The sequence below is a fragment of the Vipera ursinii genome, assembly GCF_947247035.1.
Source record: "Vipera ursinii genome assembly, chromosome: 1".
NCBI classification, from domain to species: Eukaryota; Metazoa; Chordata; class Lepidosauria; order Squamata; family Viperidae; genus Vipera; species Vipera ursinii.
In genome coordinates this window covers 113,336,458-113,363,096 of record NC_139512.1, presented here as the reverse complement: position 1 = coordinate 113,363,096, position 26,639 = coordinate 113,336,458, and the positions used below count along the sequence as shown (strand labels likewise).

Below are 26,639 nucleotides of genomic sequence, written 5' to 3'. Positions count from 1 at the left end.
TTTATTTTCAGTTACCTAAGATACTTGCAAACTTTAACATTGTTTTAAATAAGCAAATAGCACACTTAACATACTAATTTTAACCTATAGAATCTAATATACCTGATGAAGATACTGAAATGTATCTGTTGTGGAAGTACTTCCCATCCTTTTTTGTTCATGGAGCTATTTTATAGTTTATCAGGGAGGATTAATATAGAATCAATAAACTACATTAATCAGGTCTTTGATTATTTATTTTGGGATACTGTTTGTGGAGTTTAATATTTTAGTATGTTTAGTCTTACATCTTAGGGATATGGGGTACTTTTATTGCGTATTTTAAAATAAGCCCAATGTTTAAACATTTGCAAACATTTGCAAGCTCATTTATCTTCCTAAAGCAGGATGCACATAAATGTTACACATTTATTTCATATATCCAAAAAACACAGTGAATTGGATGCATCAATAAACTGAAATGGTCATCTCAATTTCTCATTCTTGGCATTTTGCATTGAGATTGGATTTCAACAGCGTGCCATTTGACTACCATCCGCTTCTAGGGAGCTCCATCTTTTTCTACTACTGAGAATATATACAAACCCAAGGCTAACTATGGTCGAGACCACCCAGTCAGCAATTAATGGATCTACATGGATAGCAAAAACAACACCTCAGAGTATATAGCACAACATTCAGCTTATCACAGATTCAACTTTATTGATCTGATGTTAGAACTCTCACATGTTAGAATTATAGTCCAGAATTGTGATAAGCCACACTGTTCAATAAAAAAGTAAAAAGGAGGTGCAGAAAGGCTTCTGGAACCTGAAATGGAGAAAAGAAAAAAAAAGAACAAAATTGGATCATACCATTTCTTTAAAGCTTTCCCTTACTGCTTTCCACGTCACTATCCAAAACAAGACAAATAACATGGGATCAAAACCTCAAGTCTCAGGTAGTACATTAATAAATACCCACATACCAATATATGGTGTTTCTATTGTAAATGACTGAATCTCGTAACTTACATTTTTCATACCATATGAATTCTTTGTTTAAAATAATAAAGTTACTGTCTTCAAGTTTGACTGCCCACTGAACTCCTAAGCCACCCTCTGCTGTGCAGGAATCTAAGGCATCTAAGGCATTATCTAGTCTCCATTTGAAATACATTCAATGGACCTACTACATCTCAGCATAATTGGTAAAAGCGTATGGTAGCTATGACTGCAAATGATATGGGCTTGTCTTGTCAGAATCTGGACAAGCTTGTGTAGGTTGTAGGAAACTAAAGTTTGGAAATGTACAGGTGAAGGGAACTTCAATTCCAGCAACCCAGAGCTTGGAAAAGGACACATAACAAAATGTATGCTGTTGAGGTGGATGTTGTGAAAGAAAAAAAAATAGCAACATCTTCCTTCTTTTTTTCGACAATCCAGTCTTATTTGATTAGTTTCCTATTCCCATCAGGCATGGGAAACCAGCAATTGGTTGAAACTTGCTCGTGGAAAATGTGAACGCTCAGTTCCATAGTAATCAACAACTGAAAGCCACTGTTTGACTAAAAAACTACCAGTCATGTATGCAGTCTTGTTTAGCTATAACATGTGGTGCCTCCAATGGCAGGTGAGGTCACAATTTCCACCTGAAGAAGCTTCTGTGTATTTAATAGCATATCTGACTGGCAACTGCTCATCTGCAGAGAAATCTACGAAGCAAAATAGCAGTTACCATAGAAACATAACCGATGGTTTGATACTGCAAGGAAGTAAGCTTAAGTTAGATATTTGGAGGAAGTTCCTGACGCTAAAAACTATCAATAGGCTGTCTCTGGAAGAGGTATGCTTCACTGAGAGTCCCAGTAGCAATCTTCCCAATGGTTTAGCAGATCCTGATTCAAACTCTGATTCTATGAAATATCAATTGACTGTACATACTTTTCAGTGAAGTGAATTTGTTTATAATATGCTGATATCTTCTCCAAAATGTTTAGCATTTTAAAACTTGCTTTTGCACTATATGTAGAATAAGTGATATTTCTAAAGAGCTGTTATGTTGTTTCTAATGGCTACCTCTAAAATGTATACATACCAGCTCTTATGTTAAAACTTTACTAACAATATGAATAGCTTTTATTTCATTTTAAAATGAAAATAATGTATATTATTAGGTTGCTTTTGAATATTTCAAGCTTTTTTATAAAGTTAAATAAATAAATAAATAAATTTGAAATTTAATATTAATTTAATATTAATATTAACAGTGTAAGCCTAAAAACAATTATTCAAAATTAAATCTTTTTGAAAACTCATGAGACTATGGCTAGATAAAAAGTAAAGGGCTGTTCTTGACACTTAGGTTTTGGATGCTGAACAGTTTGTCCCTGTATTTCAGTCCATCTTAGTCTGCTGGAACATGCTTAGAGTTACAGGCAGTCCTTACCACTTTACCACCACAGCTGGGAACCACAATTTCCATTGCTAAGCAAGGTGGTTAAGAGTGTCGTGCATGGTTTTACATCAGAGTTGTTAAGTGAATCAGTGCAGTTGTTAAGTGAATTATACGCTTGTTAAGCGAATCCAGCTTCACTTTCAATTTGCTTGTTGAAATCTGGCTGGGAAGGTCACAAATTGTGATCATATAACCCCGGGATGGTGCAATTGTCATAAATACATGCTGCTTGCCAATTTTGATATGACATGACAGTCATAAATATGAGGACCAGTTGTAAATCACTTTGTCAGTGTTGTTGTAATTTCAAAAGGTCGTTAAATGAACGGTTGTAAGTCGAGGACTATTTGTATTTACATCGCATCTCTAAATATGCTTTTTAAAAGTTTCATCTGAGTTTGTTCTACACACTTAGTAATCAGATCCTTATTGTTAGAAGGCCCCAGCATAGCATTTAACATGTCTCACCTGAAATAATCCTAACCACTGTCACACATAGATTCCGACCCACAGCAATAAGAAGAGAACTCCAAAGCCCATGAAGAGTGATGCTACTAGAGAGATGAGTAATTCTTTGTAAATGTCCCGGGTATACTTGGTGGATGTCACTTCATAACTGAGATGGTAATTAAAGGTATAACCAGACAGGTTTACAGAAAACCTGTCAATGTAAATTGGAAAAACACACCCTTGTTTCCTATATATAATAGAATGACAACTGACTGTACTGATCACCGATCTTTAACCTAGCTCATAATACAGAAATTAAGCAATCCTTTCCTTGCCAAAAATAGAGGAGAGACTAACTGATCACTTTCTTCAGTTAAGTTAAACAGAATGGAATGAATTGAAGGAACAGGAGCAAATTAGCAACTACCGTCAGCTTCAATTATAATGGTAGCCATTAAGTAACAGAGCTGTTACAAAATATTGTCACATCCATGCTGTCTCTCATGTATTTATAAAGTCAAGTTTCTTTATCAAAATTTCACAATTCTCATCATCCAAGTTTAAATGTTTCTTTTTTAATTAAAACTCTTTTGATTACTTAGAATGGTTTCCCACCCTTGAGAAACAATCATATTTCTAATGACAGACTCATAATAATGCTTGTAACATAATTTTAAACTAAGCATGTGGCACAAATCCTGAATGTAATGTTTCTTCTTTCAAACTATATGAAATAATATTTTCTCTTTTGAGTTATGGCAATTGAGTATCTCCTGACATAAAAGCATGTTATGATGCTATAAAATATTTATGTTCAACAAAAGTAGTAATAATCATGTCTGCTGCTTAAAACAGACATGTCAAACACAAGGCCCGTGGGCCAAATCCGGCCTGCAAAGTGGTTTCATGTGGCCCGCGAAGCCATCCTGGAAACAGTGAGGGAACGGTCCCCACTGCCTTGGCCCTGGCCCAGAGACCCTCCTTCTGCCAGACCCTCAGATCTGTCCCACTCCGTCCCAGGCCCTCATAGGCACCCTTGATGCGAACGATGTAGAGCTGGCCATGCCCACCCAGTAGGCCATACGCACTCTAGCCACGCCCACCCAGTAGGTCACGCCCACCCGCCCCCCTGAGGGCAACCGCAATGCTGATGCAGCCCTCAATGAAATTGAGTTTGACACCCCTGGCTTAAAAGAACACAAAAATATGTGAACGCCATTTATGACATCCTAATATTGGGTCATCCAGGTGCTTCTGGCAAACCAAAAATTTCCATGAATTTTATTTTTATCTCAGTGCTTTGGTAATGATGGAACTTTGACCACCAATTTTACCCAAGAGGAGAGAGTCCCCTGAACTCTGGTATATATTATAGTTAAGAGTTGTGACTTCCCAAGTGATGTTATGCTGTACCTTGAAATTATACTCTGACACTCTGCCTTCTGAAAATTATCTAAAATGTTCTTCATTTAAGGATTGTATCACCATCAGTTGATGGAAATCCAGTGTTAGGAACTTACTATGAGTGGAACATGACATATTTCTAGAATCTACCATTATAATAATGGAAGCTAAAGAATGTAATAATAGAATAGATTCCTGAATCAGCACTTACTGTTTAATAAAGTATTTAAACAATATACTTTAATTATCTTTTAACTGAATTGACCGAACTAGGGAGGTGATAGGGATTTCAATTGATATACTGCTTGTTTGATAACTGATGAAATATGTAAAAAAAGTGCTAAATTTCTTTTGTTTGTTCAGATTCTATATACCACTAATCTTAATACTCAGTAGCAAAATTTACAATAGGAAGAGTAAAACCCTGATAACTTTGTGAAAACTTTATTGCATTTGTCAAGAACAGAGGTCTTCAAAGTTGGCAACTTTAAGACTTGTGGACTTCAACTTCCATGCTGGCTGGAGAATTTTGGGAGTTAAAAACCATGTCTTAAAGTTGCCAAGTTTGGAGACCCATCAGAAGAAAAATCTACGGTATTCAGATTTATACAGTAAGCAGTTATACTATAAAGATATAGTGCTCTCCATAGCATTGCTGACCACCTTATATATTTGCAAGTAACCAAAATATATCACTGCAATAGTAAGGATACACAAAGAACCAAGCTGTGAAGAACATGCCAATGGCCAGGAGTACCACAGTGAGATGTGGAAACACAGCCGGATTCACCGGACTGGTGTATCTGCTCATTGTTTCAAGCTCCTGAAATAAAGAAAAAAAAGGGATGGGTGGGTGGTGAGACAAGAATATGAGACTATGAAGATTTAAGTACTATTTTTATATATAACTTATTAAGAGAACTGCAGCATGAGGCAAAGGAACTATTTCCCCCTGCCCCTCATGGATGTTGAGAAAGATGGACATAACAGTGAGAGCCAGTGAGGCCGTAGGCCTAGAAACCAGGAGACTGTGAGAGTTGGGCTTCCCTCTTCTACCTGGCTAGGAGGCTTTGGGCCAGTCATTCTCAGCCCAATCTACCTCATAGGGTTGTTGTTGTGGAGAAAATAGGAGGTGGGAGCATTAGGTAGGTTTTAATATAAAAGGGACCCAGGGACGTGGTGGCTCAGTGGGTTAGGACGCTGAGCTTGTCGATCAGAAGATCGGCAGTTTGGCGGGTTGAATCCCGAGTGCCGCGTAGCAGAGTGAGTTCCTGTTACTTGTCCCAGCTTCTGCCAACCTAGCAGTTCGAAAGCACGTAAAAATGCAAGTAGAAAAATAGGGACCACTACGGTGGGAAGGTAACAGCGTTCCGTGCGCCTTTGGCATCTAGTCATGCCGGCCACATGACCACGGAGACATCCTCGGACAAGCGCTGTATCTTCGGCTTTGAAACGGAGATGAGCACCGGCCCCTAGAGTTGGAAACAACTAGCACACATGTGCGGGGGAACATTTACCTTTAATATAAAAGGAGAAAGAAAGAAAAAAAAAAGAGAGAGAGAGAGAGAGAGAGAGAGAGAGAGAGAGAGAGAGAACCACAACAGCCCCTTATCTGTTGATGCCCCTACAACGACCCTCCCCGTCTTTTCCTTATCCTGAGGCCTGCAAGCCTCAGCTTGAGCCTCTTGGCCTCCCTCCACCCCCAACCCTCCCTCCACAGGAATGTAAAGTAAGGTCCATGAGAGGTCCAGCTTCTGTGTGTGAGCCTCTTTCTGTCTTTTGCAAAAAGAGCCACCGGCCATCAACCTCCACCTAAAGAGGCCCCTGAAAAGCTTTTTCTTGGGTTACAGATGCGCCGGAACTGGGTCCGACAATCACCAACGGCCGCAGCCGGAAAAAGCCTCCATGCAAAAACAGCCGCCGACTTTCCCTCTCTCTGCCACTTACCATGGCTGCGTCGGCGGCGGTTCCCGTTACAGAAGGACACGTCCGTTCTTTCCTGCCATCCTCGCTCCGCCCTTCCGTCTCCGGAGCGCAGTCTGTCATCAGTATCTCCAGCCTAAAGCTTGCTGGGAGTTGTGGTCCGCTTGGCTCTCTTGTAGTAGGGGAGCGCACAAAGTTGTCGTCAGAACTACATCTCCCAGAAATCATTGCGCGGCCTCGTCCCTTGCAGCCCTGAACGCGGGAATTAGAAGGCGCGAAGAGTGGGGGAGCGCCGGGTTGGGGAGAGAGACGCAATTTAGTTCCCGCGCGGCGGACGGAGGGGCGCGTCAATCAAAGGCGGTGGGAGTCTGCTGGCCCGCTCGGGGGTAGAGGAAGGGTGTGGGGCGAAGTTGCTTTTGCGGCTGTGCACAAAATCGAAAAAGGAGAGCTCTTTGCCAGGTAACGTGGTGGGTGTTACCACTTTTATTATTGCTGTCATTCCAATTGGGTTTTCTAATTGTGGACACATCAAACGTGGCGCGGGATGGTGGAATTGCAAAACTGAATGTTTGAAGAGCCAATAATTTAGCAAGAGGCTTAGCGCTGAGCGGGCGGCTAAGTACTTGGGATCAGTATGGCAAGCTTGGATCCACCTGGGTGGTTCTCCCATCTGGTTTCACGTGTGTGAACTCTGAATTCGTAGAGGCCGATTCGCCCTGCAGGCATTGGCCATCAGACGAGCACAAGTCTTACCGACAACAATCTAGGTTTTGTTTCCCATTGTGGTACCCTATGCTAGTAGAAAAGCGAGGTCTCTCTCCACTGCTTTCTTCAGTTTCTACAGTCTTTTGAGTTGTGGCTGATTATGAACAGTCGTCAGTAATTTTTCGTGCCCAGTGATGATCTTATCCTTTGGAAGAGGATTCCTTATAGCCGTTATTAGAAATAAATTATCTTAAAATGTGGCTATGCTATCTATAGCCATTCATTTGGCATGAACTGACTGCAGTTAAAGTTTGCTTAATGCACCCCATTACAAATAATTACATTTTTCTTGGGAGTAAAGTTATCAATATGCTGCTTTTGACTCCCAACAACTCTGGGTGATTACAAATAAAAGCATTAAAAACAAGAAAACATATAGTAATAGATAAAAAGAAAGGATGAAAATGAGAAGAGTGATGAAAACAAGAATGGGAACAAAAAGAAACAATCCCACAGAGTTCATAAGGGAAATGTAATTTCTTCCTAAAGTCCTTTGAAATGTCACTTAAGATAATTGATCTTTGTCATATTGATAAAAGATTATCAATACACTAAGAATATGTCTTGTTCCACTATGAGACTTGCTTTACCTATTACTTTATTTCCTAGGTTTCTCCTCTACTATATTACCTCAGATTCATAGATTGACCAGTCAAGATGGGAATCCATGGTTTGGCCAAGCTGATTGCAGATATGGCTCCTGCTGCCATTCGAGAAAATGACATCAAGAGTTACTTTGGGCGGAAAGTGGCCATTGATGCCTCTATGAGTATTTACCAGTTCCTAATTGCTGTACGACAGGGAGCTGACATGCTGCAGAATGAAGAAGGTGAGACTACAAGTCACCTGATGGGTATGTTCTACCGCACTATCCGCATGGTAGAAAATGGAATCAAGCCTGTCTATGTCTTTGATGGCAAGCCCCCCCAGCTGAAATTGGGTGAATTGGCTAAGCGTACTGAGCGCCGGACTGAAGCAGAAAAGCAGTTGCAAGAGGCCAAAGAGATGGGTGAGGAGGAAAATGTAGAAAAGTTTAGCAAGAGACTAGTTAAAGTGACTAAACAGCACAATGATGAATGTAAAAAACTGCTGACTTTGATGGGCATCCCATACGTAGATGCCCCTGGTGAAGCTGAAGCTAGCTGTGCTGCGCTGGTGAAAGGAAACAAGGTCTACGCAGCTGCCACTGAGGATATGGATTGCTTGACCTTTGGCAGCCCTGTGCTAATGCGGCATCTTACAGCGAGTGAGGCAAAGAAACTGCCCATTCAGGAATTTCATCTAAACCGTATTCTCCAGGATATGAGTTTAAGCCAGAAAGAATTTGTGGACTTGTGTATATTACTAGGTTGTGATTACTGCGAAAGCATCCGTGGAATTGGACCGAAACGTGCAGTGGAACTCATCAGGCAGCACAAAAACATAGAGAAGATTATTCAGCAACTAGATGCTAAGAAGTATCCCCTGCCTGAGAATTGGCTACACAAGGAGGCCCAAAAACTCTTCTTGGAGCCTGAAGTTGTAAACCCAGAAGAGGTGGAGCTGAAGTGGAATGAGCCTGATGAAGAAGGACTGGTTAGCTTTATGTGTGGGGAGAAGCAATTCAATGAAGAAAGAATTCGTAATGGGATCAAGAGACTGAACAAGAGCCGACAGGGAAGCACTCAGGGCCGCCTGGATGATTTTTTCAAAGTGACTGGCTCTATTACCTCAGCTAAACGTAAGGAGTCAGAGCCTAAGGGATCGGCCAAAAAGAAGGCCAAGAGTACTGGTTCAGCAACATCAAAGTTTAAGAAAGGGAAATAAAGTTCTAAACCAGTGCTAATTCTTCAACACTCCACTTTACCTTGGACAAAATATATTAAGCAGCAAATCCAGGTTCTCTTCTGTGACATACAATTGACTTACGATACTCAAAAGAAAGAATTGTTGGTTGCCCATTAACAAACACAATACTGCTGCATTCAAAAGATGTTTCGAACCTTTGGTCCCCAAACTTTCTTGTTGAGAGCTATTGTCGCCTTAAGTATTATGAAATCTCATGGCTTAATTTTGAGTTGCAGATTTCAATAAATATTGGCAACCTGCTAAATGTGCATAGATACTAAAATAAATTTTATAAGATTGCAGTACAGTGTTTAATAGAAATATCTGTGGTGTTCAGAAATGAACTTTTACTACTATTACTACTATTCAATAATCTGTTCACTAAAATACTTGTCAGATGGGATAGCTGTAGAGGTGATAACATTAGCTTCTCATTCAGCCTTGTTTATAACTTATCTTTGGCTAAAAAAAGACTTTTGTCTTCAATGACAACAATTGCTTAGAAAGTTGACCATATCTGAGCATTAGAAAGTAATAGTAGTTGAAAACTGGCAGTAATGATAACTTGGCAGTGGGTAAAAAAACTTCAAAGGAAGTCAGAATGCGAGTATACTTTACAGTACAATTGAAATTTTCATACTGGTCAAGGCATTTGATTTATAACATGTAACCCTGCATGGATTAAAAATAAGCCATTTTAATTTTTTCAAATGTATATAATAAATCTCCATATTCATTACTACATCTTGTTTTATGCTTAAAATGTAAATTTAATGGCTCTGTCACTTTAACACAGGCATGTCAAACTCGTGACGTATCGCGACTTTTTCCCCATTGCCAACAATGGGATGGGCACGGTTTCAGTGTGACGCATCCAGCCTGTGGGCCAGCAGTTTGACATGCGTGCTTTAACAAGTCTTTTTAAACATTCATGAGAGATACCTACTTACTATTCAAGAACAAAATTGTGAGTTTACATTTCTTTGGATGGAAAAGGAGCTTGGGTTGAATTCAGATAAAAATTAGAAATAAGGATCTCAGGATTAGATATTAGTTAAAATAAATTAAGATTTATTGTAAATTGTCAAGACATAGTTTTAAACTGAATCTTGCCACCAAAAGAATTGTTTGCATGGTTATATGCAGGCGTTAAAGCACAATGAGGCAAAAGAAATTCTGTATTAATAGAATGCATGAAATGGAAAATGTTTTGTTGCAAATCCAACGAAAACCACATACTTCAGATGTGGTTTCATTTTGGATTACTTATGATTCAGCATAAAATTTGGACTCTTAGATGTCCTGGATTTCAGAAAAAAACAAAATCTGGAGAGGCCCTAGAATTATTTTATGGAGTGAAGAGGACCTTTTTCTCCTCTCAACAGTTCACAGAATATATCCCACCAGTTTACCTTCCCACCATCCACCAATGCTGATGTCCCCACAGAACTTTTTCCAATGATCTGATCTGCCTTAGAAGAAGTCTAAGCTCTACCACAGGTTTACTACTTCTGAAGAGATTTCAGTCTACCTGTGATAGATCTTTCTTTGCTTCTCATAGCTCTTAGATAGAGATGAACTGGATAAAACATTCAATCTCTTCTGATGATCACATTGAAGCCTGTTATAGTGCATTGTGTTCTGCATGCTGCAATCCTCCATTGCTCTCAAAGAGCTGTAAATGCAAGAACTTCAACAATGGGCTTCTTTCCATCCAGCTTCCATTGATGGAGCAAATCATGAGCCTGGAGCTCTTTCCATTTCTTCAAAATACACTAGACATCTAATATTTCTATGAGTTTCTCCCTTCCAGAAAAATCTAGCTTACAATATTATAATCCCCCTCCAAGAAAATCCTTAAAAAATAAACCACTGATTCAAAAGTAAAAATATCATTCTAAGACTAAGCCAGTTTTTAGCTTGGTTTCTTTGGAAAGAAGGAGCTATTGATAATAAGTATTAACTATTGCAGTATGTATAAATTGCTAAGAAGTACAATACTTGTTTGTGTGGAACATTAATGTCAAACTCGCAATGTCACGTGGCGTGTCACGACATATCTTGACTTTTTTTCTATTGCTGGCAATGGGGTGGGTGCGGTTTCGGCATGACGTATCTGGCCCACGGGCCAGTAGTTTGACACTCTTGTCCTACACCAAGCTGAACAGCCCCTTAGAAGTAAAAATTGTTTTATCTTGTTGAAAACTTAATTTTATCTAAGCATAAGTCTCAGATAGACGCTTCATCCTCCTGAACTGAGCATTACTCAGATGGCATAATGAGGTCAGAATGTAATTATTGAATGCCAGTCTTTAACAAACCGACGAAATATTCAGGTTTTTTGAACATTGAATTCTGCATGATGTTGACTGTGGTAGATGGTGCTCCATTCTCCCAATTGTTTGACCTCTTGGATGGTGAATATTGTAATTTCCTCAGACAAAGTGCATCTATGACTCAACTTCTATTGTGATGGTATTAAGAAATGTCTAATATCCAGACCTATTTCTGGCCAGAAAAATGAAAATCAAGGTCAGTGAAAAATTAAATATAAATAAAGCAACTTCACCTACCAAAAGTACAGGAGGAGCAGCTTTACTACTTTTTTAAGGCCTTAGACTAGAGCAGGGGTCAGCAACCTGAAACAGTGAAAGAGCCACTCGGAACTGGTTCCCTCACAAAAGGAAAAACTGGGAGCCGCAAAAAATGTGTGCGCATGTGCGTACATGCGCAGAACAGGGTATGACTGAAGAGTGGAGCCAAGGCAAGATATGCACCTACCCTGGATATTTGAATTGATTGGTTGAACTTTTTTAGTCCCACTTTTTTTTCCCGACTGCACATGGCAGAGGACTGGGAGCCGCAGGAGACCGCTGAAAGAGCTGCATGCGGCTCCGGAGCCGCGGGTTGCAGACCTGTGGACTAGAGGAATGTTGAGGTTTGTTAGTTATCCTGTTACGTTAATTCATTACACACATATAGTTTACCTTGAAGATAGATGAAATTGTGGATTGAAAGAAATGAGGCAGCAAATCCATGGGATTATTCTGCAGTTGCATGTAGCATTGCAATACAAACAATGAATGGTCTACCATTACAGTAGTGGCCAAAATTGTGGAAACCCTTTGGGAAAAGTGTACAGTAGAAATGCCACCTTTGGTTAAGTTTCCACCAATTTTTCTTCTAATTTCTTTATAACTGTAGCCTTGTTCACTTAATAATACTGTTTTACATTTCTTTCTGGACGACCAGTCAACTCTTTGCACCATTACTTTAATTTTATTACATTTTACAAGCTCACTAAATGAAAGGGAAGAAAACCCCAACCAACTTGATAGCGATCACATAACACACTGACAAATGTCCTCCTCTCAGCTTAAATACATGACATCAATAACTGAATCCTACTGTGATCTGATTGGCTCATTACCAAAACAAGATGACACCTGATTGGCTCTCTAAACACTCATGCTCATTGGCTACAATAAGGAAAGCTACCTGATATCAACCTAAGCAAGTTGTGCTTCCTTTTTCTGATTATTTGGCTATAACTTTTCATAGAATACAGTACAGATAACTGAACAAACTTATGTTGCATTACATTCTTGATTAAATTATCTTTCCATTGATATATAATTTTATAGTGCTGTTATTAGCCATCAAGCCTCAAAAATACACTTTTCCTAAAAGGTTTCCACAATTTTGGCCACTACTGTATAGTATTAACTGAACTTAGAAATCGATATCATATCTGGTAGTAATCCCTAAACTTTTGCAATGGAGGTCTGACAGTACTGACCACATAAAGGATTTGGGGTGGGAATGGGATTAAATCAGAAGATACCGTATTTTCTGGCGTATAAGATGACTTTTTAACCCATGAAAATCTTCTCAAAAGTCAGGGGTCATCTTATACGCCGGGTGCTGAAACTTTAGGGACAGGGCTGGCTGGAAAACATGGAGCGGATCTCCCATTTTGTCTGTGCAGGGAAAGTGGGACCAACTGCAGAAGAAGCTGCAGTCTGTGATTTTTTACAGGCTGGGGTCTGGGCATCTTTCCTTCTAAAGTTGAAGATCAGCTGCAGTCTATCCCAACTTGAAAGGCAGGTGGGGAATGCAGCAGTCAGAGCAGCTGCTTAGCTCTAAGGACACATTTTTTTATTTAAAAAGTTTTATAATACATTTTAACTTTAATCTCCCCCTCCCCCACCCCTATCCAACCCTCCCTATCCCTCTCCCCCACTCCCTCCCCCCCCCGACTTCCCAGAGCTAAATACAGGGCATAAAATCAAAAAACAAACATAAACACCCCTATGTTATCAACAATAAACTATAAATTCTATCTCTCTCTAGCTCATATAAAATGAATACAAACAATATTAACTTTACAAATAAAGTAAAGAGAAAAAAAAGGAAAACAGAAAAAAAAGTTTTACTCAAAATAAATTTTCTTAATCCCAGTCCTTATTCATATTAATTTCAAAAAAGAAAAGAAAAAAAAACTTTCACCTGCTATTTGCATTCTCCCACCTTTCTCTAATTTCCAAACAAATTCTCAATTACACGCCTAAAGCGCCTATCTCTGTTAATCTTAATAATCTCCAACCAAACTAAACTACGATCAAAAATAATTCTTGCATGTATCACGCCAAATGTCTCGCAGTTCCAAATCATCCTTAAGTTCAAATAAAAGTTCAAATACAAAGAATATATATATATATAAAAAGGCAGTCTCTAAGACAACTTGTTGTTAATTCTTAGTTCAACACATACTTTAAGTCCATTACCCTAATATACTTTTCTAACAAGCAATCTTAAATTGTGTAAAATATTAACAAAAAGAAAAAAAAAGAAAAAAAAACCTTCTTTCTCCTCTATAATAATTTTACTCCATTGACATTCTAATCTAAAAATTAATCAGCAATCTTAACGCCCCAAAACTTTTGGAGCACCTCTGTCATGACCCCCAAAACTTCTTTAGACCGCTCCTCTCTCACATCTTCACTGTAAGCACGCTTTGGAGATTCCATAACTTTCTGCTGGTCTTGCTCTTGCTCTCGTCTCGCTCTTCTTAGGGCGGCACGCGTCATCTTCTGGCCTCCTGCAGCAACCGATGAAACTGTGACTTGATCCCCTCCAACACCATTGTCCTCTGTCTGTCTATCTGTAACATCTTGAGGCTTTCCCCCACCGTATCCTTTTGCAACTTCCAAAAATGGTAGGGGGGTTGCTTTTAACACATTACTATAAAAATCACGTGCCTGAGCCACAGTAACCAAACGATGTCTTTTACCTTCATACGTCGCCACCAATCCAACTGGAATCTCCCATCTAAACTTAATATCACGTTTCTTAAGTTCCTGTACCAGAAATGCAAAATCTTTCCTTCTCCTTAGAATCTTCGGAGGGATCTCTTTTAAAACCAAAACTTCTTGCTCAGCCACTACCAAATTAGTATCATAAGCAGCTTGAATGACTTCATCTCTCATTGCTCTCTTTGTAAAATAGACCACCACATCTCTGGGTAACTTCCTCTGTCTTGCAATCCATGAATTTACACGAAAAACTTTGTCCATATTTCCCTCAATTTCAGATGCTGACTGGCCCAGTACCCCTTCCAGAGCCTCAGAAATCAGCTGCTTTAAATCTTCTTTACCATTCTCCTTTAAACCCCTAATTCTAATAGCATACTGCATCTGATTATACTGAACAAGGCTCAATTCTTCATCCATTTTATCCCTTATATTTTCATTTTCTAATACCTTTGCTTCTAATATAGAGTTCTTTTGACTGAGATCCTCCACTTTTATATCCAGCTGTAGCACACATTCAGCTACGGATTCAACCTTAGACAAAATGTCCACCCTCATTGCTCTCAGCTTCTCTTCTATCTTCTTCTCCAATTTCTCCATTTTCTCCTCCATTTTCTCCTCCAGCTTTTTCAACTTTTCATCCATCATATCAGACATCAATTGTACATGCTTTCCAAGAGCATCTTGTAAATCCTTAAGCGTTAATGCCGGGGGAGATGCAGGAGGAAGCAAAGCTTGCAATGAGGTCTGTTGCACCAGGGAAGACCCCACATTCCGAAGAGCTTTAGAAGTTTTAGCCGCCATCTTCCCCCACTTTCACTTATTACTCACTTTCACTTTGAAGCTATAAAATCCATTGAGCTAGAAAGTAAAAATAAAGAGTCCACTTCACCTTGACCTCCTGTACCACTCTGCCTGCTTCTTGATAATCAAAAGTATTTCCATTTGGCAGGGGTGGTTGCTAACACCTGGCTCTGCTCCAATAATCCCAGAGCAGAGGCACTGCGCAGCTCAGAGCAACCCAGGCTTTGGGGGGGCTCATCCTTCAGCCGCCCAAGCTCTCAGCTCAGGCGGCCCCAGAGAGCTCAACCCCTACCTGGGGCCTCACCCCCTCCTCTTCTCCCGAGGAGGGGGCTTCAAATCCATCTAAACAGCTGATCGGCGCTGTTTACGATGGAAAAACACAGCTGCGGAGCGGGCAGCCTGAAAACGGCTGTCTTCGGCGTCGCGTCGCCACCAGAAGTCACATCTAAGGACACATTTGACTCAGGAACTGGGCGGGCTGGCTGGAAAACCTGGAGTGGATCTCCCATTTGGTCTTTTTTTTTATTCCCATTTATATCCCACCCTTCTCCGAAGACTCAGGGTGGCTTACAATTTAAAGCACAAATCAATGTGCTTAGTAATAGCCTTCATTCTATGTATATGCCTGCTTATTAGGGCTTTCGCCCCCCCCCCCAAGCAGCATTACTACAAAGTCAGCTTATTGCCCCCAACAATCTAGGTCCTCATTTTACCTACCTGGGAAGGATGGAAGGCTGAGTCAACTTTGAGCCTGGTGGGATGCGAACCTGCACTAATTGCAGGCAGCTGGTGTTACTTAAGGCTCTGCGCAGGGAAAGCTTTAGAGTGAATTAGGAAAAGTTTAATCCACTTGCACTGTTTTATGTTTACATGTTTAATGACAAACAGCCTTATGTTTATAAGTTACAGTTTTCCTACTAAGTACCTGCATGTCATAAGCATTTGAATTAAAATTACCATATTAAAATAAAATCTGATGTTTTTTAATTTTAATTGGTGTGCATTGGAAGAGGGGTAGTCTTATACGGTGAGTATAGCCCAAACCCTATAATTTAACAGGAAATGTAGGGGGTCGTCTTATACACGCAGTCGTCTTATACCCCGGAAAATACGGTAATTACAAGAGCGACAGTTTTGCTTGAACTGTTATTTGATTTAGTAATTATGTTGCATTTAGATAAAAATAAAGGTTGTTCTACTAAGTCTGCCCTTCCCTTGTAATAAAACTGTTATGTTTTGGGTTCGGACGAGCAGGAAAGACACCAGGCAGCTGAGTACAGAAGAATAGTTGCTTTATTCATAACTATAACTGTACTGAGGATTAAGGGTAACCATGCAGTCTTTATATTCCATAGTCTCAACAACCAATCAGATTGAACCCATCATTCCCGCCAAGTTGACTGCAGCCAGGACTGGAAAGTCCTATCTGTGTTGCTGGAGAACCATTAGCTTTCCAGCGTACACATTGTAAGGTATTCCCAAAAGCTCAATACATAACACCCCTTCCCCTTTTAAGGAACAGACATTATAACCCTTGACAATTAAGGATTATGATCACTCCCAACCTACAATACTTAATTGAATGTTTGACCCCATTCAAGGTAGAATAATTATAACGCAACCTTCTTGGATGTGTAGTGTAAAGGTTGCATGCAATGAGACTAAAGACAGCTTTGCTGTTCTGCCAGTAGTATTACACCACCTTAAGTACAAGTGGACTACAATGAGATTAAAAAAACGATTTCTGAGAGAAGTTCTCTCTGTTAATCCCTTTTCAGTATGCAATGCAACCTATTACAATGCAGCCACGAGAGTCGTGTTGGGAGTCTCCCGATACTCCCATGTTACACCTTTGCTCCGTGAGCTGCATTGGCTCCCAGTTGTCTTCCGGGTGAGATTCAAGGTGCTGGTAATGACCTTTAAAGCCCTACATGGCATGGGTCCGGAGTACCTTAGAGAGCACCTGCAGCCGGCATCAACTTCCCTCCGCCCAGTGCGCTCCCACAGAGAGGGCCTCCTCAGGGTGCCACCGGTCAGAGATTGCCGACTGGTGACCCCCAGGGGGAGGGCCTTCTCTGTGGGTGCGCCAGATTTGTAGAACCGTTTACCGGTTGAGCTCCGGATGGCTCCCGACCTCCGCTCCTTCCGACGTGATCTAAAGACCTATTTGTTTGAACAAGCCGGCCTGGTCTGATGGGTTTGGGTTTTTATTATTGCTTTTAATGTATTGTAATTTATTGTTGTATTGCATAGGGCATTATATTTAATCTTTTCTTAATTTTTGTATCTTTATATTTTAGTATTTATTGCCCTGTTCACCGCCCTGAGTCCTTCGGGAGAAGGGCGGTATACAAATTTTATTATTATTATTATTATTATTATTATTATTATTATTATTATTATTATTATTATTATTATTATTATTATTATTATTATTATTATTATTGTTATTATTGTTATTGTTATTATTATTATTATTATTATTATTATTATTATTATTATTATTATATGTTAACAAAATCCAAAAAACAATGGGCATGCTCACAAGCTGGTAACCATTTACAATACTTTGTCTTATTTAGCAACATAGTCAGCAAGGTATGCTGGTGGCCTGTGAGGCCATGAGGAACGTCTTTGAGTTCCACCCACTTTCTGGTCTACCAACTTATCTGGCACCCCAGGTGTGTTTCTGCTCTCCTGTGTTAGAGAATCTGAGGATGGAGGATTGCTCTGGCTGGTCTCACCCGGTAGACCCACCCCAGAGTCAAAACTTGAAGCAGAGTGAGCACAGTGGTCGCTGTAGTTTGGCTGATCCGACTGATCAGGGGTTCCTTGTTGTAACTCCATGCTGTCTTGGTCCTCTTCAGACTCGAAACCTGCTGTGTGCTGGAAACGCTGATAGGGAGGATAAGAGCTAGTCTGTGTGTCAGTTTGATAACTACGAGAGGGACTAGTACCCCCATACTCACTTAGTGACCATTCTGGAAATCTCTTCCTCAGTTGGTCCACATTCCGTCTTACTAGATGCCCTCCCTCCACCCCTACTGTGTAAGATAGGGGCCCTGTTTTGTCAACCACCTTCCCCGGAACTCACAAGTGTCCTGGCCCATAATTTCTAGCCCAGACCAAGTCACCAGGTTGTAGCCCCCTTGGGGGTTTGGGTTGAGCAGCATCTGACGCCACACTGTCTGGATGGAATCTGTCCAGCTTAGTGATGAGGCGTTTGCCCCAGCGAAGCTCCACAGGACTTTTTCCTGTGGCTGTGCAAGGTGTGGAGTGTTGACAAAGTAGAAAGTCTGCCAGTCTGTGGTGCCAGTCATCTGTGTTGATGCGCTTGAGTGCGTCTTTGGTCGTTCTCACCATTCATTCTGCTTGTCCGTTCGACGATGGGTGGAATGGTGCAGATGTGGCATGTCTGATCATGTTTGCTCTGAGGAAAGCCTGAAACTCAGCAGCGGTAAAGAGCTTCATTATCTGAAACCACACCAGGTAGCCCATGTGTAGCAAAAAGTTTCCTCAGCACCTGGATGGTCCTAACAGTAGTCATATTGGGGACTGGAACTACTTCCAGCCATTTTGAGTGGCTATCCACTACAACTAAGAATAGCTGTCCTTAAAAAGGCCCAGCGTAATCAATATGAATCCTGGACCAGGGCGTGTGAGTTGCCTCCCATCTATGGACAGGTGCCTGAGGCATTTCAGGTCTTGATCTTTGGCAGATATAGCAGCCGTGTACCTGCTCCTCAACAGCCTTATCTAAACCAGGCCACCACAGGTAGCTTCTAGCTAATGCTTTCATGCGCACTATGTCCCTCATGCAAGGACTGTAGTACTCTATCCCTTAAAACTGAGGGAATAATGACTCTATTACCCCATAACAAACATCCCTTGTGTGCAGATAACTCATGCCTTCTGATAAAATAACTGGAATTCAGGGCCTTCTGTCTTGCCATCCCGTGAATACCCATGGCAATACTCTGCTTAGGATTCTATCTGTAGCAGTTTCAGCAGCTATGTCTCCAGCATGGAGGGGAAATTCAGGTAACTCATGTATGGACAGTATTTGTGCAGCAGGGGCTGGATCAGGTTCCACAAGGGGTAAGGGTAGCCTACTGAGGCCATCTGCATGGCCCATTTCTTTTCCAGGTTTGTGAACCATCTTGAAATTATAAGCAGACAAAAATATGGACCACCTGAGCATTCTAGGTGATAATATGTGGGGGGTTTGCTTATCTGTTGTGAATAAGCCCAAAAGAGGTTTGTGATCAGTAAATACAGTGAATTTCCTTCCATATAAATAATCATGGAATTTTTTAACCCCAGCCACTATGGCTAAGGCTTCCTTGTCAAATTGTGCATAATTTCTTTCAGCAACAGATATGGTTCTAGAATAATATGCTATGGGGACTTGCTTCCCATTTTTTCCTAAGTGGCTTAGAACAGCTCTCACTCCATAGGGAGATGCATCACAAGCAATGCAAACAGGTTTAGATTCTATATAATGTGTGACAGTAGATTTGTCTGACAACAGGCCCTTAAGGTCCTGAAAACTCTCATGTACATTGGTCCACTTCCAGACAGCCTTCTTATCAAGCAGCCTGTGTAGTGGCTCTGCAATGGCTGCCTTGTGAGGCAGAAATGTATGATAAAAATTCAATAACCCCCAAAATGCTTGTAATTCTGCCTTATTCTTGGGACTAGGAGCCGATTTGATGGCCCTTACCTTTGATTCTGCAGGGTGGATTCCACTGGCATCTATACGGAATCCCAAAAACTCAGTTGAAGTGACCCCTATACTGCATTTGTTTCTTTTCAATTTAAGGCCACGTTGCGTAGCTTGTGTAATACAGCTCTGAGCCTACTAGCCAAACCCTTTTCAGATTCTCCTGCGATGAGAACATCATCAAACTATGGGCAAACACCCTGAATGCCCTTAAGTGTGCATTCCATAATTTCTTGAAATATGCCAGGTGCTACACTTACGCCAAACTGCAACCGATTGACCCTGAAAGCTCCTTTGTGTGTGACTATAGTCTGAGCTGCTGCTCTGGCTTCATCTACAGGCAGCTGCTGGTATGCCTGCACCAAATCGAGCTTAGCGAAAATGGTGCCTCCCTGTAAAGAGGCGAGAATATGGCTGACTAGGTAAGCATGGGTAAGCATGCTGGGTAAGCATGCTGGATTAAAGCTCTATTTAGGGTGCACTTATAGTCCGCACAAATACAAACTTCTCCATTTGGCATAAGTGGGGTAACGATAGGGGTTTCCCAATCCCCCCCTTCAACAGGTTGCAACACTCCTTGTTCCACTAATTTATCTATTTCTGCTTCAATTTTGTGTTTTAACGCAAACGGAACTCTTCTTGGTTTTATTCTGATTGGCATTACATTAGGGTCTAATTTGAACGAAATAGGTGACCCTGTGTACGTTCCCAACTTAGAATCAAATACGTCTGCAAATTCCTCACACACAGTTTTGAGGTCAACACTTTGTGTTCGATTTATACCTATTATCTGGATTCCCAATGACTCAAACCAGTCAAGTCCTATGAGACTTGTTTCTTGGCCCTCTACCACTACGACATCCAGGTGCCCTAGAAACTTTTTAAATTTTACTGACAGGGTGGCCTCCCCCTTGATTTTAACATGGGCGTTCTGAAAGTCAGTCAGAATAATGCTTGAGGGCCTCAATTTTACCCAGTGTTTGCTATGGCTGCAAACATAGTTAAATGTCTTGTGTGAAATGATCGAGTCTGCTGAGCCAGAGTCTAATTCCATTTTACATGGAATGCCTTGTAATTCAATTGAAAGTTTAAGCTTGGATTTAAGGGGACGACGAGCCCCTGTGCAGCAGATGCTCCTCCAGCTTTTAAAAAAACCCACACTGGTTGGACCCTGGGCCCCGTACCTCTCCTTGTCGGCTCCCCCGACTGCTGTTTGTGTTGACCGTCTCTTTGACGGGCTCAGCAAACGACCGCGATGTGTCCAGTCCTTCCACAGGCCCGACACGTGGCCATCCAGAACCTGCAGTTCGCGCGGGCATGGTTGCCGCCACAACCCATGCATCTAGGGAAGACAACTGCCTTATAATTGTTCTCTTTTTGTTGAAGTCATCATTTGTGTGTTCCTGCTTGCTTCTGTAGCTTGTCTACTTCTGACTCTTCCTCTACTGTGGTTTTGCTGCCATATTTTGAGACCTCATGGTGGATTGATTCTTCTGTTTTGAGAGGTTTGGTGGTTTGCACTACTTGTACTGCACCGCTGGCTGCTTCGTCAGCCATTATCTCATCTTGTGCCTCCAACAGTGTTAAATTTGGTTTTGCAAATAGTCTCTGTTAGAGGGCTTTATCGCGAAGGCTGCATACTAACCGATCCCTTAGGCGTTCTTCCAGGTTGGAGAATTTGCACAGATGTGCCTACGATGAACTCCAATGCCGTTTCTCCTGGGCATTGCACTTTCTGATCAAATTTAAATCTCCATGCCATTTTGGACATTCTTGGTTTAAAATGCCCATTCAACTTCTGCTTGTGGTCGGCAAATGATACTGACTCTATTGGTGTGGGGGCAAATAGGCTCTCTGCTAAATCAAACATGGCAGGTCCGCATATGCAGAGGAGAGTTGCTGCCTTGAGACCTTCTTCAGTGATTTGATTGGCCTGTAGGTAATTTTCTATCTGCCCAAGGTACGACGGCCACTCTTCAGGGTGGCGAATGTCGAGCTCACGGAGCTTGCTGACCTTTGGCATCTTCTGAACTCCTGTGTCTTCGATCCTGCTTTACGAGCTCAGACGGGTAATTCTGAGCGTGTGGCCGCTAGCATATTAATACTAGCCGGCTGAAAGAGAGGGGGGGAAAGGATGCCTCTTTCTACCAGCATGTAAGCCGACCCCTCGTGACTTCAGCTGTATGCAAAGCAGGATCTCATCTTTGTCGCCACTGTTATGTTTTGGGTTCGGACGAGCAGGAAAGACGCCAGGCAGCTGAGTACAGAAGAATAGTTGCTTTATTCATAACTATAACTGTACTGAGGATTAAGGGTAACCATGCAGTGTTTATATAGTCTTCCATAGTCTCAACAACCAATCAGATTGAACCCATCATTCCCGCCAAGTTGACTGCAGCCAGGACTGGAAAGTCCTATCTGTGTTGCTGGAGAACCATTAGCTTTCCAGCGTACACGTTGTAAGGTATTCCCAAAAGCTCAATACATAACAAAAACCATGATAATATGTTTAGAACACAGGTTGGACATTTTCATACATGGTGATGTGAAAAAAAGATCGCAGCTATAAAACCATCACCATTATTCTAAAATGGGAGACTGACAAGACAATTCTGAACTGTCTGTTTCTTTTTTTTTCAGGCAAGGCTCAAATCTCCATCAGTGCATATCCAACTTAAAACTAATCCTACATTTAAGGTGAACATGGTACAGTGAGGCATCAGTTCTCATACTGAGATCAAAGAGGCTTTCCTCAAACTAAATAGGAAAGGGCAAATATTAATATCTGGGTCTTTGGTAAAGCAGTTAGGCTTAATATGATGTTGAGTTCCAGAGGTTCTGCCAGTTGCCTGAGGCACCCTTTTGGAAGAAAGGGGTCAAATCACCTTATAGTTCAAAATAATTCAGAGCTAATCTATACCATGAACTGTAGAAGTTTAAATAAAAAAAACCCTTCATGTTGTTAGGTTCAAAACTAGACTGATCAGGCATCAATTCTCCAATCAGCAGAGAATTTAACATCTTTGTCATAAATGATTGGTTGACACTGAGTTCTTCAAAGACATGCTACAAATTTAAGAAGAAGAAAAGAAGAAATATTAGATGAATATGACTGATCCCTACCCAGGTATAGCTTCTTCTAGCCCCGTTATTTTCCTTGGAAACTAAAAAAAAAAGTGAGTATCTTCCAGTGCCTTGTTGTAGAAATGTGCTCAGCTGCCCATAAAAAAGAAAAATATAATCTGGAATATAAGGAGAATTATGGATTATTACATGAATGAATCAACAGAAGTCTCACTTTCATGTATCCCTATTTCCCATTTCCATGTGAGAGGAGAGATTAACGGCTTTCTTGTAATTTTCCTTTCTCAATTGGTAAGGAAGGGCAAATAAATTACAGTGGTGGGATTCAGCCAGTTCGCACCACTTCAGTAGCTAATTTTTTGTTGCCCAGGCCCTGAATAGACTTCCGGAAGTGGCATCCTGGTCTATCTTAATAACAACAATAATAAAGTTGGAAGGGACCTTGGAGGTCATCTAGTCCAATCCCCTGCTCAGGCAGGAGACCCTATACCATTTTGGACAAATGGCTGTCCAGTCACTTCTTAAAAACTTCCAGTGTTGGAGCATTCACCGCTTCTGGAGGCAGATTGTTCCACTAGTTAATTGTTCTAACTGTCAGGAAGTTTCTCCTTAGTTCTAGGTTGCTTCTCTCCTTGATTAGTTTCATCCATTGCTTCTTCTCCTGCCTTCAGGCGCTTTGGAAAATAGCATGACTCCCTCCTCTTTGTGGCAGCCCCTGAGATATTGGAATACTGCTATCATGTCCCCCCTGGTCCTTCTCTTCATTAAACTAGACATACCCAATTCCAGCAACCATTCCTTCTATGTTTTAGCCTCCAGTCCAGAGAACCGATTGTTCACATATTTGAATCCCACCACTGATAAATTACAATATATTATTTTGGCCTATTAATGAATTAAATTTCAATGGTCCACCATGTCCTACAGTAGAAGCTTGAATTGCCTTTCCAACTCTGTAAGAGTAGGGAGACTTACAAGTTCATGTTAGCTTATTCAGACAGCAACAGACCATATATTTCCAATTGTTTACAGGTACGGTAGTCCTTGTTTAGCAAGAACAAGTGGGATTGGCAGTTTGGCTGTTAAATGAAGCAATTGCTAAGTGAAATATAATTTTACTGTAGCTTTCCTTTGTAGACCTCAGAAGATCATAAACACAAGGATTGGTTGCAAAGTTAATTTTCATCACAATTGCATCTAGAAATGGTCATTAAACAAGGCAATTGGTCTATCTGGAATGATTATTTCAACTGTAATCAATCAGGAAAAGGAAGCAACTAAAATTTCCTTTCCTGGCTAAGAACAGAGAGTAAATAAATTGTTGAATGATTTTTACTCTACCCTTTGTTGAAGACGCCACTATTGGTTGGCTTCACAGAAGTCAAAGCAGCATATGACTTAATGTGATATGAACCACTGTGTTGATTTGAAGTTCTGCACGTGCATAGTAATAAAACAATCCTAATTTATCAGTATAAAAAATATATTTGCAATTTCAATTTCTCCATCAATTAGGAAGTCAGTTGCCTTCACAAGTTAATTGGTAAGCAGAACACTTTATTTTTCTCTTTTCTCTCATTAATGATTGTTTTTAAATAAATTATGACTCCCCCCAGGAAAGGACATAAGAGGGAAAAAAATCCTGTGCCTTCTTGGGCAAGGGAAAATAATCAGCCAGTTACAAAAGTTGTTGACATGACCATGGGTGTTCTGATTGAAATTATGGAAGAATTTCAGTGCCAGCCATTCAGTGCCAGCCATTAATTCATTTTTCTTGAGGTCCTTTTAATTTCTGATTCATCAGAGATTTCACAAATAGAGCATGTGTGTAATTTGGATCTACCTGTTGCGTTACTTATTCTTTTTCAGAATTTAAATCTAGCACAAATATAATTACAAAGTGGTTAGGTTCCTTAGATTAAAACTGATAGAGTTCAAAGAATAAGATATGGTTTAGTGAGAACATGATTACTCAACCTGAGCTGATAGATACTGTAAACAGTATGAATGGGGAAAGCCAGGGAGATTATCTTGGAAAGAAAATCCAGAGGTCATTAGAATAACCTCCGGTCCGGATGAAAAATCTGAGCTTGTTTTTTCAGGGAAACTCCACTCTTCCAAATTACAAGGATTTTTTTTTAGTTGAGGGGTAGATCAACTAAGAGAAATGATTCAAAATCTACTAGTGTACTAGGAGAAAATAATGGAAATGTCAGTGCTTTTTTTGTAAAAGAAAAAGGTGCCGGAACTCACACATGTCATACAACCCGCCTTGCCTACCCTACAAGGTTCCATCCAAACAAGGTGCCAGAACTCCGTTCTGAGCGTTCTATGAGAAAAAAAGCCCTGGGAAATGTTAAAATATGAGCAGAAGGAAAATATAGGAAAACAAGATATTCACTCCCATTTAGAAACCATCCCAAAAACTGCATTTAACCTTTATTTAACCTAGTATTTTAACCCCTGATAGTACCGTATTTTAAAATGGTAAATATTCAAGTCGATAATTCAAACCGAATATTTACCATTCAATCCCTGGTGATAACTACCTGGTGACGCATTCTTGACAACAATACAGAAATAATTTTCTATTCCTTTCTTCTGAAATGCTTGTTCAACTTTCCAGCTTATCTTACAGACCTGGGGTTTCTGGGTGATCTCCCATCCCCTGTAATGCACAACCCTATGTAGACTTTTTCTGAGATCGACTAAGCTTAACTAGGAACTGCCACCAATGTAGAAAATTTAGGTTTCCATTTTCTTTCAACACTTGTACTGCATATCCACCTCTTTTTTTAGGGTACTAATTATCCACTAAGGGACGCGGTAGCTCAGTGGGTTAGGACACTGAGCTTGTCGATCAGAAAGTCGGCAGTTTGGCGGGTCGAATCCTGAGTGCCGTGTAGCAGAGTGAGCGCCTGTTACTCGTCCCAGCTTCTGCCAACCTAGCAGTTCAAAAGCACATAAAAATGCAAGTAGAAAAATAGGGACCACTACAGTGGGAAGGTAACAGCATTCTGTGCGCCTTTGGCGTCTAGTCATGCCGGCCACATGACCACGGAGACATCCTCGGACAAGCACTGGCTCTTCGGCTTTGAAACGGAAATGAGCACGGTGGGAAGGTAACAGCATTCCGTGCGCCTTTGGTGTCTAGTCATGCCGGCCACATGACCGGCCCCTAGAGTTGGAAATGACTAGCACGCATGTGCGGGGGAACCTTTACCTTTTTAATTATCCACTGTTTATTTATTAAAATTTTATGCCACCCATCTCTCCTATAAGGTGACTTTGGGCAGTTTGTACACCGAACTCAATTTGTATGAGATACAGGCAACGTGTGCATTGGGACAAGGATTAGAGAAACTTTTCTATAGGAGAAACTACTAGGCTAATGGTAAGCCCTTGTGCAACATCCCAGGGGCAGGAAGTCAGCAGTGCTCCAATGGGAAAGTGAGAAGTGGGGAGGAGGTTAGAGATAGAAAATGTAGAAAAGATGGAAAAAGGAAGCCTGGCTGAGTAAAAGAAATGGAACACAGCTAAATAACCTAGCAGCTGATGGGTATTCCTCAGCCCTGTGGGAATCCATCAAGATTACAAACAGTGGAAAGGAAAAGGCCCACACTGAAGAGAAAAGGCAGTGGGGATACCACTAGCTAGATTAGAACTGAGCCTTGAGAGGGAAATGCCCGTCAGTGTTTTTCTTCTCAGGTTTGAAGTGGTAAACTATTATTATCTTCATTCTGATGGTGTGAGGATGAAAACAACCATCCTAGTCACACTTTTCTGAATATCAGACAATACCTGCTTTTTTTCTATTAAGTAAATTTTCTATTCCAAAGCTGGCTTCCTTTCTTCTTTCATCTCACCCAGCAATACTCCAGGGATGGGGGAAAGCCACTTCATTTACTAGA

The 26,639-nt window shown here is 40.8% G+C and overlaps 2 protein-coding genes across 2 annotated transcripts; one reads left to right on the top strand and one right to left on the bottom strand.

Moving 5' to 3' along the window:
• Positions 1 to 676: 676 nt before the first annotated feature.
• On the bottom strand, positions 677 to 6,327 carry TMEM258 (transmembrane protein 258). The gene is made up of 4 exons (XM_083362979.1): positions 6,238 to 6,327; positions 5,004 to 5,113; positions 2,905 to 3,052; positions 677 to 810 (listed from the first exon to the last, which is right to left on the bottom strand). Exons 1-3 carry the CDS (start codon positions 6,238 to 6,240, stop codon positions 2,926 to 2,928), a joined length of 240 nt encoding a protein of 79 aa, XP_083219105.1. The 5' UTR covers positions 6,241 to 6,327; the 3' UTR covers positions 677 to 810; positions 2,905 to 2,925.
• Positions 6,328 to 6,438: 111 nt separating this feature from the next.
• On the top strand, positions 6,439 to 9,538 carry FEN1 (flap structure-specific endonuclease 1). Its single transcript, XM_083350828.1, has 2 exons — positions 6,439 to 6,672; positions 7,588 to 9,538. Exon 2 carries the CDS (start codon positions 7,636 to 7,638, stop codon positions 8,782 to 8,784), a length of 1,149 nt encoding a protein of 382 aa, XP_083206954.1. The 5' UTR covers positions 6,439 to 6,672; positions 7,588 to 7,635; the 3' UTR covers positions 8,785 to 9,538.
• Positions 9,539 to 26,639: the final 17,101 nt, after the last annotated feature.

Coding starts and splice junctions, on each gene's coding strand:
- TMEM258 (XM_083362979.1), bottom strand. Junction 3,053..5,003: donor TTCACAGCTTGGTTCTTTGT/GTATCCTTACTA, acceptor TTACCATCTCAG/TTATGAAGTGACATCCACCA.
- FEN1 (XM_083350828.1), top strand. CDS start 7,636: ATGGGAATCCATGGTTTGGCCAAGCTGATTGCAGATATGGCTCCTGCT.